Source organism: Equus przewalskii, chromosome 15 (assembly GCF_037783145.1).
Source record: "Equus przewalskii isolate Varuska chromosome 15, EquPr2, whole genome shotgun sequence".
NCBI lineage: Eukaryota > Metazoa > Chordata > Mammalia > Perissodactyla > Equidae > Equus > Equus przewalskii.
In genome coordinates this window covers 18,572,895-18,590,104 of record NC_091845.1, presented here as the reverse complement: position 1 = coordinate 18,590,104, position 17,210 = coordinate 18,572,895, and the positions used below count along the sequence as shown (strand labels likewise).

The 17,210-nt window shown below is 45.1% G+C and overlaps 1 protein-coding gene across 7 annotated transcripts in view; it reads right to left on the bottom strand.

Annotated features, from left to right (window-relative positions):
- Window positions 1-2,222: 2,222 nt before the first annotated feature.
- Window positions 2,223-17,210, bottom strand: part of PDZRN3 (PDZ domain containing ring finger 3) — a 234,301-nt gene continuing 219,313 nt past the window's right edge. For all 7 annotated transcript variants that reach the window (XM_070576771.1, XM_070576772.1, XM_070576773.1 and 4 more), the window contains 5 exons: window positions 10,413-10,511; window positions 9,234-9,296; window positions 7,167-7,268; window positions 5,388-5,504; window positions 2,223-4,666 (listed from right to left, as the gene is read on the bottom strand). In XM_070576771.1, the coding sequence (XP_070432872.1) occupies window positions 3,101-4,666; window positions 5,388-5,504; window positions 7,167-7,268; window positions 9,234-9,296; window positions 10,413-10,511 (1,947 nt within the window). In that variant the 3' untranslated portion in view covers window positions 2,223-3,100. The remainder of the gene's footprint in view (window positions 4,667-5,387; window positions 5,505-7,166; window positions 7,269-9,233; window positions 9,297-10,412; window positions 10,512-17,210) is intronic.

Here is a 17,210-nt window from a genome sequence, read left to right as displayed (position 1 = left end):
TCAGCTTGCCCACCGGCTCAGAAATGCCTGTACTGAAAGGCACTTGGGAGCTCAGAGTCATTGAAGAAATGGCAGATTCATGTCTCCTGGCTTATGCTCTCTCCAGGGCGTCCACTGGTGAGATGTGTTTGTTTTTTGGTTGAGGGCACAGGGTTGAACGCATCTATGTTAACTGTGCACTTGATGGCTACCTCTCCCCTTTAGACGCGGTGATAGGAGCGGTGGGAACAGGTGTTGGGTTCTGAATTCAAATTCCAGTTTTTTAATAAGCCGCATTTGTCTCCTTGAGTCTCCCGCTTATCGATAAAGTGACGATTTCTAAGGTCTCTTCCAATTCCTTTTAGGAGTTGATTTGCTAAATTAGATTTAGCGAATATTCTATTACATTGCAAATTATGACCAAGTGCATTCATATGACAAAGTTATTTAAAAAAATAAGTTGTGGGGCTGGCCCCAGGGCATAGTGGTTCAGTTCAGTGTGCTCTGCTTCAGTGGCCTGGGTTCGTGGGTTCGTATCCCAGGTGCAGACCTACACCACATCAGTCATGCTGCGGCAGCAACCCATGTACAAAATAGAGGAAGATTGGCACAGATGTTAGCTCAGGGCTAATCTTCCTCAAGCAGAAAAAATAAATAAATAAAAGGAAGATTAGCAACAGGAGTTAGCTCAGGGGGTATCTTCCTCAGATCAAAAAAGAAAAGTTGGAATTGAAGGATCTGCAACTGGATTTTGATATATGTTATATTTTTGGTAAGGAAGATTAGCCCTGAGCTAACATCAGCACCAATCTTCCTCTATTTTGTAGTGGGATGCCTCCATATTGTGGCTGATGAGGGAGGTAGGTCTGTGTCTGGGATCCGAATCCGTGAGCCTGGGCCGCTGAAGTGGAGCACATGGAACTTTAACCACTAGGCCACGGGGCCGGCCCCTGAATATGTATTTTTTATTTCCCTCCACTTTTTCATAAGTGGCACAGGCTGAGCCCTAAATGCAGAGGCACGTGAGGAGCCCTGATGGGAAACCCCTCTGCTTGACTCTGACGTTGCATGACTGTGTAGGTGGGAGCTCTTGGTTCTTGCAGCCAGGCACGTTTATCTGACCTTTAACAAGAACATACAAGAGGAGGAAAACTATTTCCCCAAAGAAACCTGTACACTTATATACACCTTGCAGCAATTCATATTCATCCCACCTCTGTTTGTTCTCTGTGAAATCTTCTCTAGGAAGACAGGGTATGAGGTCTGAGCACTGGGGACGGGGAGCTTCTCTTGGGAGCCAAAGAGCCAATGCTGCTGGAAGTTGAACTGGGAGAGTAGTGGAAAACCATGGCCCCAACAGTCCACCTTGTGCAGAAAGTTCTCTTTGGAGGGTTGATTAGAACAATGTAGCAAAGGTAATTATCTTTCAACGCCTGGTTCTGGAAGAGTTAATGAACAGACATCTTAACAGTGAGGAATAAGTATTTCGGTGCCTTACTTTCATTAAGCTGTTCTATTGCAAGTGTGACTACTAATTAGTCTGAAGATTTTGGCCCCAAAGGAGGCATTTTGGTTGGATCAGGTTCTGTGGGAGAAATCGATGTCTGAAATGCCTGAACACTTGGTCGTTTTCATCAAAATTTCTGTCAGAGCACTGAGTAAAACAGATGTCTGGCATCATGGCGAATGACACCCTTCCTAATCCTATCTTTACTTTTTTGTCTTTTCAGTAGGTATTACAGCTGAAATTGGCGTAAACACTATAATTAGGGAACAATTTGTAGCAAATTCATTATTTAGGATCCTGGGGGTTGTTGGAGTCTGAAAGATACCAGTTTTGAAGCCCCCCCACTTTGGTGACCTTTGTTATTCTATGAAAATATTTTGCAATTTGCCAATGGATCTTAGAAATGGAAAGTTGGGACTAGACACCCAGAGATGTTAGTTATTACGGGCAGGCAGGAATGGTTGAAATATACCAAAGAAATGTCATTGTAAACGTGACCCTGACCGATGTACTTGCTCATAGTTATCCTTGTTTATAGGCTACTGGGCCAGGGTGAGGCTTTCTGCAAGACAGAAAGTCAGAATGCAGGATTCAACGGTAAATTTGAATCCTTATTTTTGCTGACAGACCTTGGTTTTGCATCTGTCTTTGGGTTCCAGGCAGAATGCAGGCGCCGAATGATCTGAAAGCCTCAAATTCTTCCAAAGCAGCAGGCAATACAAGGAAGGAAAAAATAAACACTGCAAAAGGCTTTTATTTCATAGGCACCACTGCAAAATGAGGAATCGCTTCAACACATATCAAATAGAAAATAATAATTTATTTTAACTTCATTTCACTTAATGTTCGTAACTAATCATGATCTTGTGAACTTGCTTGTAAAAGTCTGTCCCTTCCAATCTACAAAGCAAAGGTTTACTACAATGAGCACTTACAATTCCACGAACCGTCTTCATCCACAGCTTTCCTGTACATGCAAATTCTTCCAACGGGCTGCAAATATTTGCACACATGCTTTAAACTTCTATAAAGCTGCACGATATTTTGCTTTCTGTTGAAACTTTTACACTCTCTTGGGAACTTTAACCAGAAAAATGTTTCAATGCGTACCCCAATTCTACACGCTGCTGGTTTGGTTATGTGTATTAAGTTGTTAACCACAGAGTTTCGTGGTTTTGAGTCAAACCTCGACCTAAATAATATATTAATGGTCACTCATAGGAAACACATTCAGCAAAGTAACATTATAAAATAGGCTTCCATTAAAAATACACACTGGCAGTTGTATTTGTGTTTTCGGCAGGAAAAAAAAAGCGTGTTTAACTTTTTTATATGAATATAGAGTAAGCAAATTATTCTGTGAAAGTATGCTTAATAAAAGATCTTTTTGAAATTTAAACACTTTATGTAAAAGGTAACAAGTAAAAAAGTACAATTGCTATTTGAAAAAAGCTCTGTTAGGGTGGTTTTGTAAAATAGAGCTCTGACACCCAGAGTTGGAGAGTTCCCCGATTTTGGCTATAAACATGACGACCGTACTCATCTTATATACAAAAACTTGCCGCATTGAACGAGGCAGGAATTTCTACCCCACTGGTAGTGTTCTCTTTAAAATTATACAGTAGTCACCGATAAGAACGAATTGTATACTCTAGTGCCGTCTGGTGATTTTGTGCCGTGGGTCAAGAGTTCTTGGATTGTCATCCAATTATCAAATATCTTTTTATTCCTCTTCTTCATCATCTTTTTGTGGCTCAGCTCAAGGATGTTCATCTCCTTCCTGTCCTCAGCTCCTTGCTGCTCCTTCAGGCAATCCAGCCTGCTCTGCATCATGAACTCGCGCCTCCGCCTCTGCTCCCTGGCCTTCACCACGTGCTGCTTCCGCTCCTCCTTGCTCCAGTACCGGCCCATCTTCAGCTCGCTCATGGCATCGTCATCGGTGGTCATGCCGCTGCGCTCCTCGCGGATCTTGAGCGCGCGCTCCCTCAGCAGCCGGTCCCGCACGGGCCGCTTGGTGATGTAGCGCGTCCCGTCGCTGCGGATCTTCACTTTCCACTCCATTCTCGGTTCCGACTGGTTGGCAGAGTTCAGGTCCTTGCACATGCTTACCAGACTCATCTGGCTCTGTGCGTACTCCACGGCCGACTTCTGCTGGATCAGCTGCATGTAGCTCTGGTAGTGCTGGGCGTGGGCCGGGATGTGGGCATGCTTGTAGGGCGAATGCTGGAAGGGCGACAGGTAGGAGCTGCCCAGCTTCTGGCTGGGCGTGGGGCTCCCGCTGCCATCACTGGCTTTCCTCTCCTTGCCCTCCAGGGCCTGGCCGGGGTCAAGCTCTTTAGGAGAGGAGCTATAGGGAGGGGTGCCCACTTCGGGATCTTCCGTGATGGAGAGCAGATTCTTTGGGGATGGCCCATAAGCTTCGGAGGTCCCCACAGCCCCCTCGCTGCCCGGACAGCTGCTGCCCTCTGCCACTCTCCTCAAGGAGTTATCGGGGGACATTTCCAAGGTGAGCGGGGTGCTCCGGCAGCTCTCGCCGGTGTTGTAGGCACTCGAGCTGTCTTTGTCGGATTTCTCGGGGAGCTCGGTGATGTCCGAGAGCTCGTGTCTGCGGACGTCGACGCTGGTGTTGTAATTGCGGAAGCCGCTGTTGTGTAGCATCCAGGACTCGCGGTACTGCTCCTTGAGCTGCTGCATCTTGTGCGCGCGCACGATGCTCAGGCACTCCAGCTCGATGCTGCGCAGCTCCTCGTTCAGCAGCTCCAGCTCCTTGTCCACGCTCTCGGGGTCGCTCTTGCTGGCGTCCAGGGGGCTGCTGGGGTAGTAGAGGCTGTAGGGGCTGGCGCTCTTCACCTGGCACTTGAGCTCCAGGAGTTCCCGGAAGCGCTCGCACTCGTCCACAGGGATGCCCAGGTAGTCGGCGTCGGCGCAGTCGGCCGAGATGAAGGACTCGTTGCTGAAGGGCAGGTCGCCGCTGCCCAGGGTGTCCTGGCTGCACGTGAGCTTCCTCTGCCCGGCCAGCGGGGTGGAGGACGCGGTGGCGTCATCGCCATTGTTCTCCTGCTCCGAGCTCTCGTCGTTGCGCGTGCTTTCATCGGTCCGTCCCACACCGCTGTCCTTCTCGTGCTGGTTGGACAGGATGGTGGCTGTATCTGTGGTGCCCCCGTCTTCTTCATGCTTCTTCTACACAACAGAAAACAAGAACAAACAAGCACGGTGAGAAAGGTACCAGGTGTGACCTTCCCTTGTAGGACAAGGGTTTCTGGAGAGGGCGGGCTCTCCATTTCCAGAGCTGAGGAGCAGTATTTGATGAGGCCTAGGACAAGGGCCTGGGAATTAGCCAGACCTACGGCTTACTACCTGGGCCAGCCACTTATCTTCACGCTCCTCTGTAAAATGAGGATAGCAGTCACCTTGCCTCAGTGAATGATTCTAGCTATCCTATGACCCAGTGCATGGGAAGCAGGCAGCATCTAGGGCCTTCCATATAAGGTCTTCCTCAGCTCACTCATATGGTACTCAGTGGGTTATGATGACTTTGATAATGGTGGTGGCATAGAAGGGAGTGAAAGGGTGCTAAGTGGCTCAGGTTAAAGGGGAATTGCTTTACTTTCAAAAACATGACTTGGTTTTCTCTGATCTACGTGAATGCTGGCATATGTGTTTTCCAAACACATCTCAGAAGGTCAGCTGTGCCTCAGCATTATCGCTCCGCTTTAACAAGCCAAGCAGCGCTCTCCCGGCCGGGGAGGGGATCCGCTTACAGTTCCCGAGTGTGCAAATAGAAAGGCACTCAGTTTGCTTTCTCGCTGCCTTCCAGGCGGGTGGGTTTCTGATGGTCTCTAGCCTCATGGAGGGAGATGGAGAGAGCAGACTGGCCTTGAGGGCTGGCCGCGGGCCTTACCTGCTGGAGCACACTCGCCGTGAACTGCATGGCCTGGTGGTGCTGCTCCTCCAGCATGTCCATGTGCAGGTCGTCCAGATAGTCGTTTCTGTCATCGTCCATCCAACCTTCATCCAGCTGTGGAGAAGCAGCAGCCAACAGATGCCTCAGAAGAGATTCCTTTTGCTTTCATTTTATTTATTGTTTCTAAGAAAGGATATTATTACCTTGGGGAAAAATATTTTTAGGGCTCCCTCCAGGAGTCATCAAAATGCAGTCTGCCCATCGTTTTGCTATACGTCAGAAGACTATCCCATCCTCACATTTAAGAGACCTCCACCCTCCACCGTGTCTGGCAAAGTCTCTAGTGTCCCATGTTCTTTTTGCAGGGTGAAGCTCCTTCATCCACGTCAGCTACTTTCAGAGAAGCGGGCCACCTGTGTAGGCGCCTGCTGCTTGCCAGCCCTCACACAAGCTTAGCAGGCCCCAATGTTTTTCCTGACAGAAAACCAGAGGTCTACGAACAAGCTGTTTGGCTCGGGCAAGGCCTACCACTTTTATTAGACCCTTTTCTTCCTTGACTCTAAAAGAGCAGACTATTCAGGGCTCTGAGATCTACAGCTCATGGGCCAAATCTGGTCTACTGTGTGGTTTTGTTAAAAAAAAAAAAAAAAGTTTAATCGGCACACAGCCGCACCCATTTGTTTAGGTATTGTCTGCGGCTGCTTTTGCACGACAACAGCAGAGTCAACCAGTGGCAACAGAGACTGTATGGCCCCGACAGCCAAACATATTTATCCTTTGGCCCTTTAAGGAAAAGTGTGGTGACCCCAGGATGAGATAATTGCTGCATTCCTTGTGAGCTCAGGATGCTGTCATCTGTGATGAATCAGACACCCTTTCTGCGCTGTTCCTAGATTGTTAAAGAGATCCACTGCACCAGATACTCTGCTAGAGCTAGTCAAAATAGGTCAAGAGTGCCACCCAGTACAGCTGATGATCCCCTCTGCGGAAGGAGTTACCGTGGCCCAGTGGCTTCTGAGTTGGATTGATGGGGCCCGAGTCCCTCTCGGCTCTGTGGTCCTTGGCTGCATCTCTCTGGGTAACTTGTGGACCTCAGGGGAGGAACCTGTGTGTAAGGTGCTCCTCACAGGGCCTGCCTCTCACTCATCAGGCGGTCACCAAGTGTTAGTTATTACTTATCAGTGTTTCTTTCATTTTTCTTTTCTTAAATAAAAACTGCATTATGTTTAAGGTATATATCATGATGATTTGATATACATATATATAGTGAAATGATGACTACAATCAAACTAATTAACACATCATCTCCTTGGAGTTACCATTTTTTTGGTGATGAGAGCAAATCAAATTTACTCTCTTAGCAAATTTCCAGTAGTCAATACAGTATTATTAACTATAGTTGTCATGGTGTACGTTCCCTGCACTCTGCAGTTATAAATGGGACCCACACAGATCGAGGCTGGAACATTCGTCAGGCCTCGGAAAGTCAAACATCTTGACAGCCACGACCATGGCTATATTTTCCATTCTGTTTCCTTCTTTTTCCCTTCATTACGATCCCTGCATTAATGAACCTGCTGGGCCTACAGCATAAATGCCAGAGTGGATGTCAGCACCATTCTTAAATGGTTAAAACACAGAACAGATTCCCTATTCAGGGGACAAAACACTTTCAAGTTCAGATTCAATGCTTGGGCAGTCTCTGCAGGGCTAGGCACTTGGCTTTGTTGATTTTAGAAATACAGACCCAGCTTCACATGCAGGAAGCCGACCCACCTGGAGTTCGGGCCTTGCAATCAGCAATGAAAAGTTCTTGTTTTCTTCACTGGTTAAAAGAGCCACAGCCTCTTCACGGTTCTGTACCTCTATTCCATTAATCTTCAAAAAAAAAAGAAAAAGGTGGAGGGGTGGACAATAGCACAATTAAATTGTGCAAAATCATTTTATATTGTTTCAGGCCTACATCTGCCACCCGCCCGGAGCTGGAACACAGGATTTCCACACAGCTTGCAAAGAATGCTGATGTTGAGAAGGGAAGGCCTTGCTCAGACTGGTCTATGAGAGAGCCTCCATGGGGCAGATCAGAAGACGGCCATAAAGTGGAGGCTCTGTGAACGGAAGTGGCTGGGACTCCAGAAGGCAGCACAGGGAAAAATCACAGCGTTGTGAAGAACGAACATCTAAGCAATTTACTTAGATGTAACACTTGGGCAGGAGTAGAAATGGAATACACGAAAGCATGACTGCAGATATTTTCAGGTAACATGGGAGAAAAGGAAGTGACGGGTCTGATGTGAACATTATGGAAGTGGAGGGCAGAGAAGGAAATGGAATTATACCAGGTGTTTTGTGTCCCCAGTTTGGCACTTGAACTTCTCTAGGCAGGACAGAAGGTCAAGTGGGAGGGATTCTCTCACTGTCACACCTGATAACTCTCTTGCAGGATTTTTGCTTCTTGTCTTGACAAGTTTGAGCTCTGCTAGTCTGGAGGTTGCAATCCCAGGGTGGACGATTCCTCCAGGGGACACAGCCACAGTCCCACTGAACTGGAAGGTCAGCCTTCCACCTGACTCCATATGCCAGTGAACCAACAGGCAGCAAAGGGGGTGACTCTAATGGTTGGGGTGATTGATCTCGGTTACCCCGGGGAAATGGGGTCGCTGCGACACAGTGGAGGCAGGTAGGGCCATGTAAGGAACCCTGTACTTCCAGGCCCAATGGAAAATGCTAACGGAGAACTATAGCAACCAAAAACGGCAGTGTTGCTGAGGGTTCAGACCCTTCAGGAATGAAGGTTTGGGTCACTCCACCAGGTAAGGGACCCTGAGCAGTTGAGGTTTGAGTTGAAGTCTGTGAAATGTAGAATAAGCAGCAGAAAAGGAAAATAAAAATTACTTAGGGTGAATAAAGAGTGGGCTAGAAAATGAGAAGATACGCATGAGAGGAGGCAGAAGCTAAGCCTTGTGGGACACAGTGAACCAAAGAATCTCAATTTCTGTGAGATTAAAAAAGACCATAGCTGGGGGCAGGCCTGGTGGCGTAGTGGTTAAGTTCGTATGCTCCACTTTGGTGGCCCAGGGTTCGCAGGTTTGGATCATGGGCTCAGATCTGCACACTGCTCATCAAGCCATGCTGTGGTGGCATCCCATATACAAAATAGAGGAAGACTGGCACAGATGTTAGCTCAGTGACAATCTTCCTCTCACTCACACACACACACACACACACACACACACACAAAAGACCATAGCTGGAAGTGAAACAAAGTGTCTCATTTTGACTTTAAAGAGCAACAGGACTCAAAGAGACTACCCTCAGAGGCCATTCCACATAATAGTTAAATGTGGAGCCATGAAATTTAAAACACTGTTCAATCCATTTTGCTAAATTTGCCAAAGATGTTCCCATTTTTAGGATGAGACCAAACCTGAAATGCTTGGTCCAAAATGAATCCTTCAGAGAAGTCTAAAATAAGAATTATTCTGGTTCACAAGTTGTAAACTATTGCCCTGATTTGGCACAGTAGTGTGTTATCTTTGGCCCAAAGAGAAAAGAAAATGAGGTGAGCTGGTTCATATCCTGTAAGATGCTGGGGCAGCTGCCCTCCTTAGATGGGCATTCTTTCTCCAATTTGTCTCAGTCCTCACCACTCCCTCTTGCATGTTATTTTCAGAGCTTGTGCTTCACTGGTTAATTTAACTTGTTTTGCCTCACTGCACATCTGATTTGGGGATCCCTGTTCTTAAACTTCTTATGCATTTTCAACCCTAAAGCCATTATTAGAACCAGTTTGTTCTTTCATGATAGGCAGAGGGTGAGGCCGCAGGTCAGAAGCTGACGTACCTGGATAATGCGATCTCCTTCTCGGATGCGCCCATCCTTGGCTGCAATGCTGTTAGGGTCGATCTGAAACACACAGTGGACATTTCAGCCCTGAGTGGATAACTCAGACATGCATTAAAATAAACAACAGCACTCTCCAACGGCTCTGTCTAACACACAGTCATGCTCATCCCTCTGTTTTTGTTTTGCAGAGAAATAAACAAGACTTAGTGTCATGCAAGGAGAGACAGACACAGATTGATCTGTTTCCAAGCTATTTCCAGGGTCTGTTCTTGGATCCCTGCATGACAACCCTGTTATACAATTGTGTGTAGAGACCCCGCTGACCTAGGGGATGGAAGGGCACAGCTGACTTCTGTTGCACGCACGGTAATGAAAGTCAGAAGTGTGATGCAGACCAGGTTAAAGGGTACCCTTCCTTAGGCTGATGAGCACCCATACCTTGATTACCAAATACTTATATTAAATTTTGGAAATTAACTTTAAAAACAAAATATAATTGAGACAAGTGGGACTGAATATGGGAGGTGCCCTAACATGCAGTAATGATGGATCAGCTTAAGCTTGTACATCCAAAGGGATAATTATTAAATGTAGTAGACACATCCTTTGGTTCATTCCATAGAGGCAGATTTTATTTCCTGACAAAATTGGGTTTATGTGCTTGCAAAGATGGATGTACATGGTAAAGGATCCATTAGTTGCTTTGCATCGTCTTCTCTAGGAAGATCAACACCACGTCCATCTGTGTACTTTGAAGTTGCATTTAACTTCTATGAATTCAACTATACACATTCCACCAAAAGAAAAAAAAATAAAGAGATAAAGAAATAGTTTAAAAAGCGTAAATGATTCCATCCAGTATCCCATTCACTGAACATGAGTCAGGAAATGGGAATCTGTGGTTCCCTCGGGGTTGAACACACAGAAGCACTTAAACGGCTCCATTTTATGGCTGATTTGTAGGCTTCTCAGGGGTAATTTTGCCTTCTGTGCTGACATTAGAACTTAATCCCCATGCAAAGATGTAACTCCATGGAGTGTGATGTAGGACACAAATTTGTGTCCTCCCAAAGACTTCTCCATGAGCCAGACATAAGGGTTGGTTAACGCTAAAAGAAAAAAAACCCAACTTCTTTTGGTCTTGACATGATAGTTATAAGAAATTAGCCTTCCTACCTCACTTATATAAATCCCAATGTCGTCCTCGTCATCTGTCCGGTAGCACACTGTGAGTCCCAGCTTGTCCTGGCTGTTCATTCTGTAGAGATCCACTTCCTAGACAAAGAAAAGGTGGTCCCAGTGAGACTCCAGCTGGCAGTGAGAGCTGGAAGGATGTCAAATGCTTCAACAATATTTTGTTTCAATGATGAACTGGATTTCTTTGCATTCGACTGTGTAGAGCGGTTAACTTACTAAACAAAAAGTGATTATGGGCACGGGATCAATGCCCAGGGCATTTCTGAGCTCTCAGTCAATATAAAGTCATTTTGAAAATAGTTATTTTATTGATCTCCCAAAAGAAAAATTACCTATATTTCACTCAGCGTCAAGACTTCTGGGGTAGGGCTTTTAAAAAGCATTCTTTCAATGTCTGCCACAAAGAATAATATCTCCATACCCCAACCCAGCCAGCCATTTCAGTACAAATGTTTCCAATGTGTTCGGTTAGATTATTTCACGTTGCGTTCCCTTAATATTCACAGTAATAGAACTTGCAAACAGATTACACATAAATTGATCCGAGAGAGGAGGGTAACGTGATAGTGTGCAATTAATGCTTTCCACAACAGCTGTGATATTTACAGTCGAGAAATTAGTTTCAGCCGCTATTACTGCAAATTAAATAAGATAAAAGCAAAGTGAGCCCAAATGCAAGACACATGAGCACAGGGAACGCCACTGGATTTGCCAGTTAGTCTACACTTCGGAATGAAGTCAGAACTTTGAACGTTGCTGGAGCCTCAGGAGGAAGTTCTGGGGTTGTCTGAAAGTGTTAACAGGACAGGCTGGCCTCTCCACACACAGTGCCCACCACCCACCAAAGATTCTGCAGCAGCAAGCTGCAGGCCTATCTGAAGGGCCGCCTGGTAGGAACACTGGGTCCTTGGTCTGCTTTCAGGGTTATCTGCTTGCCAGCCAGGAGGGTGGAGGGGCTCTAAGAAGTGGTCTTCAAGCCACCATCTCTGGGGACCATTTCTTCTCTCCAGGCTCTTCTCTGAGCATGGTGAGGACGCAGTTGCCTCTGCGGCGAATCTTAAAAGTGGTTACGTAGCAGATACTTCCTGAATCCTCCCCTGATAAGGGAAGGCTGCCCAACGCCATGGACACTTTCCAGGCAGAAGAACAGTAGGTGCAAAGGCCCTGGGACAGTAATGCCAAAGCCCTGGGTACAAGGAAGAGAGAGGCGGGCTGAGTATAGGGAGCTCAGATTTTATTTCAACATCATGGGAACCCATGGGAAAGTTTTCACTGAGGACTGCCATGATATGACGGACTATTTTCAGCAGTCTTTCTGGCTGATGTATGGAGTGTGACGTGGTGGTGAAGAGTTGGGGCTATGAATACAGGCAGACCTGTGTTCAGATCCCAACTCTGCCTCTTTCTAGCAGCTTCACCGTGGGCTTGTCCTATATGTAAGCCTGTTTCCCCACTAGTAAATGTCATCCTGCCACCTCAGGCAGGGTGAAGAGTCCCTGAGATGATGCTCTCAGTACAGTGGCTGGCCCAGAGAAAGTCCATGGAGAATGGTAGTTAATTATGTGCAGGTATGGTTACTCGCCTGAAGTCACAGAAGCTGTCTGTAGCAGAGTGGGTATATTTCACATGCCCCCCTCAATATGATTATTTTATTTTCTGAACATTGATATGTTAATTAATTCAATCACTTCCTAATTATAGCTTTAGCAATATGGCAAATTTTCATGAAATGAAATCTCATTAGTTTCTGATAATTTAGTTGAGTTGGATGGAAATTTCTTTCCTCATGTTTTGAGAAATAGACTAAGCAAAGTAATGGAGGGAGCATGAGTTCAAGGGTCATATTTAACCGTGAGGGCAAATTCTTTCCAAATATTTTGGCATGACCAATTTGCAGACCACAAATATACTAGTCACACATCATCCTCCTATGTTTCCAACAGGTCTTTCTCTGAGGTAACACGTCATTTGGGTCTGGGTGAAAGGAAAGACTTTCTCTGTTGGCACTTCCTCACAGTTAGCGTGAATCAGTGGAATTTCAGGATTATTTGTTTGGGTCCAACTGCACAATTGCAGCTGAAATGCTGCCACGGAGCCCTGCACTATCATGGTGGAAGCCAGCTGGTTCTGGAACAGGTCCATGTGCAAAGCAGAGAGAGATAACTGGAAAGGTTGTAGGAAGAGAAATGAGTAAGACAATAAATGTTGTGATATTACTTTTAACAGAATTAAAAATATAATAGAGGTTATAGCTTTTTCTAGATAATTGGCTGCCAAGATGAATATCTCAAGTAGAAAAGATATCATAGTTCCATTGGGCTTTATTCTAATACTACTCGAAGTATGGCTGTGAGGAAATAAGTACAGAAATTGAGAGGAGTGTTTAGAAACTTCTAGAACAGTTGGGCATTGTCATGATAACCAAGGGCAAGATTAGCAGACTTGTCCTACTGACCGTGGTGTAGACTGGTTCAGGTATTGTTGAACTCAAGGGGCAAGCTGTATGTAGGGTAAGCTATGTGGTCACATACGGCAGAACCACACATGGGTCACGCTAAAAATTAAACCAACTGGCCGACCTGTTCCTCATGGTTTTTCACTATTTATAGCGAAAGCATGACTTTATAATAAACATTTAGAATTGAGAGCTCCATTTGAGAACCCAGGAAAGTGAAAAGTCTGGAAATCATGTCTTGGAAAAGAACAGCATAATGTACTAGTGGTATTCAAGTAGGAAAAAGGAAGACTCATAAGGAATGTGAAAGCTGAAGGTCTGTGATGTAAAAAAGGATTACCTTTATTTGGCCAAGCACCAACAGTAGGCAGTCTGATATCGAAAGGGCTTAGTAAATGATTCTGACAGAAACCTAACGTGAAAAGCATTTCTACTCTATTTTTCTGTCAATATTTTGATTGACAGATATTTGGAGAACTACTGAGCTATAAATGTGGACATTCATTCATGTTGCTACTGGTGGGATGAATTTTTTTTTCCCGTACTTTTCCTTTCTGAATCTTCCAATTTCTTCCAACAAACCTGCATTACTTTGATAACCAAGGAGAAAACTTTCTTAGAACAAAATGTCAGGCGGGAACAGAGGACAGCTTAAAACATCTGTCACTTTAAAATATTTTCACCTGAATCACTGATGATAGAATAAAGGACCATATCATACGCTTTCCTTACTTATATGGTGCCGTTAACCCCACATGTGGTCCACTAATTAATAATAGATTCCCCATAAATACTGTTTGGAATTATATTACACACAACACATGCTGGCCAACATTACGACATTTTTGCACGGGAGAGAAGAGGTTCTCATGACCAGGTCTGTTTCCAGTTCTTGATGTCCTGAGCACACCTGCTGCCTCACTCTAGCAGAAGGAGGGAGAGCCCAACATGCATTAGCCTTTAAACCCCACTGCAAATTCTCCCAGGACTGACTGTCACGGGGACAGTCGCAGTCTCACGTTGGCTGGATTTGACTTAAGTACTGCAAAGGCCGGGATGAGAAGCCCAGGCCTGGCTCCAGCATGAGGCACACACTGTGTCAGGGCAGGGCACAGAAGGAGGCGGCTCGAGTCTGAAACACCCTGAGTATGTCAAAGCGATCTCCTCACCCCTAATTCCAGTTGGCTGTGAAGCAAAACTTTAGGACTTGATCTTTGAAACAGACTTAAGAATGGGAGTATAATTCTAGTTTCGGGGCAGTTCTCCGAAAGCAGCTTTCTATCTTGGAAATGGTCTGGTTTTAATAAAGGATGAGTGTTACTAGATGAACAAATGCTGAGAAAGCACATTTTAAGTAATAACACAGCAGAGGGTGTTCTGGAGTTTACTCTGGGTAGGTACTTAACATTGGTGTCAGATAGGATGGCGTGTTATCTGGATCTTCTCAGGAACTCTAAACAAAAGCCGGACAAGTGTCACTTAGAAGGCACATGGTATGACTTAGCTGTGGTCACTCAATTTCCAAGGGATAAATCAACATCATAGAGAAGAGCCTGGTTGCTAAGAGTTAAGCAAAGACCGAACCATAAAAGGTTTTCAGAAGTTCTTGGAACATAATGTAAGAGCAGCTGCTCTCTTTGGATCTGTATAGATTTGTGTTTTACCTTGGTCACTCATGAGAAGATAAGGCAATAGCAATTGAATAATAAAGTGTGCAGTAAAAGCAGTGTCGAGCCTTATCCAGTGTGCACAGTGGGTGCTTAATAAAACTGAAGGAATGAGCCTGAGATCCCAAGGCAGAATAAAGATCCAAATAAAAAATAAGCAGGGCTCTGCCATTAACAAGCCAGGTTGCCTTGGGAGAGTCATTGCACTTCTCTGAAACTTCTCAGCCAAACTACAATTTTATAACCAAACACAGGATTTCGGGGCTCAGTGGAAATTAGAATTCTTCACACTTACTGGGTGGTTTGCAAATTCTCAACACTTCATCCTGACTCTGAGCTAGAGGCAGAACCTTATGCAATTGAGCACATCACAGAAAGCAGGAAGGTTATCAATACATATCTATCTGTCTGTGATGATGGAGATAAGATTTCAAGGAAGACCAGTAATCAAACAGGTATGAATAATGTATTAGCATTATCTGGATTACAGCTCCCCCCGCCACTGGTGTACTGTTGCTTACTGGTCTAGATGGACTGTTGGATAAGAATGAAGAGCTAAGCCTGACATTTCAGATGAAACTGAAACGACAGTTCAATTAAGAGAAGTAAGGCGGCCACTCCACTTTGGTGATTCGAGCTTTCTGTTTCAACATCAGCCTCTTTAATCAGAGGGCATCCCAAAGACTAGTTTCGATGGCTTTTCCACCTGTAGGAAGACTAGTCACTGAAGCATAACTCTACCCGAGCAGCCCCGGACTGCTGGGCAAATTTCTTTAAAGCATCTCAACACTTTCTATATCTATGCGAGATGGTCTGTGGGATATAGAGATGTCTCTAAGAAGACTGCATTTTCGTTCAAGGACCTTAAATTTGAGATAGGGTATAAGACATTTATTCCCTCATTTCAACAAATGTTCGCTGGGTGCCTGCTAAATGCCAGGCACTGACTAGGCAGGAGGAATGTAACAGTGAATGAGTTAGATGAGAGCCCAGGTCTCATGGAGCTTGTATTCTAGTGGGGGAGCCAGACAATAAGTAGGACGTGTCACAGTTGGGGGAGGGGTGCTTTAGACACAGTGGTGGGAAACTTCTCTGGAGGTGACATTTGGACAAAGGACTGAGCCAGGCTGAGCTATGCTTGGATCTGGGGGAAGTGCTGTGCAGGCTAAGAGCAGGTGGGAGGACAAAGAATGGTCAAGTCCTGAGGACAGTGGGAGAGTGGTGAGGAGGCCGACTCAGTGAGGACAGAGCTGACAAGAAAGGTTCCCCGGAGGAGCCCTTGTGCTGTGCCTTAAAGGCTAAAGAAAATGTCTAGATTGGGTGGGGCATCCTGCATTATCTCCAGGACAGTCCCCATTCCCCTTGATCTACTTAGGCTACTCTGTGAAACCGGGTCTGAAGGTCATTTTAGTCCCCCTCTTGGATTGTAGCTTTCCTTTCCTTTCTGATCTCAGAATTACATCGTCAGAACACAACACAGGTGATGGCAGCTTCATAGCTTGGCTAGGATGCTACTGACGAATCAGCTGGGAAATTAAAACAATAGATTAAGGAAAAAGCCTTCTTTAGACACCTATTTTCTTTCTTAATTGCCTATAGGAAGATCTAGAGCAGGTGTTCAGTACCTGAAAATTTATGGGTAATTATTTGGCTGCTCAACCCGTGGGTATACTTGGGTATAATCCTTTTAACTCTAAGCAGTTTCACAATAACAGGGATTTGACACTTACCTAAATATGATCATTTTGTGTGCTTTAAAAGAGAACATCTGTTTTTCTCTGTGTATTTGCTTCAATAATATCCCAACATACTCATATATTTTCCTCCTATATAATATCCATGGAGCTGGTTATTTTTCAAAAGGTGTGGACGTTGATCTAATTCAACTTAGATGATGAGCAGTGTGTTGAGATTGAACCTTACTCAAAACAAGCCTGTTCCCTCTGTAATCCAACCCCAGAGTCGGGGAATAGAAGAGATGGGCCCTAGCAGAGACAGACTATTGACTCTTCTAAGAAATCCTGTAGGATGCAGGGATGACAGGTACGAGTGAGTATCCCTGAAAACTGCTCAGGAAGATTCTACCCGAGTCTTCACCTCAGGACTTAGGATGGGCTGTTCTTCCGAAACCACCAGGTTCACTTGATGAGATGGTGCTTGGGAAACAGAAATAACCTGTTGACACCTCGGCTGCCATGGACAGAAGTCCAGATGTGAAAGCAGCCTTCCTGCCTGGCATGGACTCATGCTACTATGTGACAACCAGTCGAAAGAGCGAGAGATGGAGGATGGCCATATTTTGGTTTTCCAGGAGATGAAAAGCTCATGTCTAACGATCCTAATGGCTTATGAACCTCAAGGAATAGGAGCTCCTCAAGGGCAGGCAGCGTGGTGATTTCCTGATTTTGCATCTAGCGCCAAACAGTATATTTATGTAACAGGTGCTCAGTAAAAGCTGGTGAGTAGAAATAAAGAGGCATGAATGTAAAGTCTCATGGCAACAAAGATCTAAATTAAAATACTTGACTAATTTTCTAAACACTTGAATTCTTTGTCTTTGCTTTTTCTTCATGAAAAGAAAAGAAACAAGTCTTAGCAGAGTGTCGCATGTCTACAAGGGGCTTAGTCATTTCTAGTCTTATGACTTCACTCTGC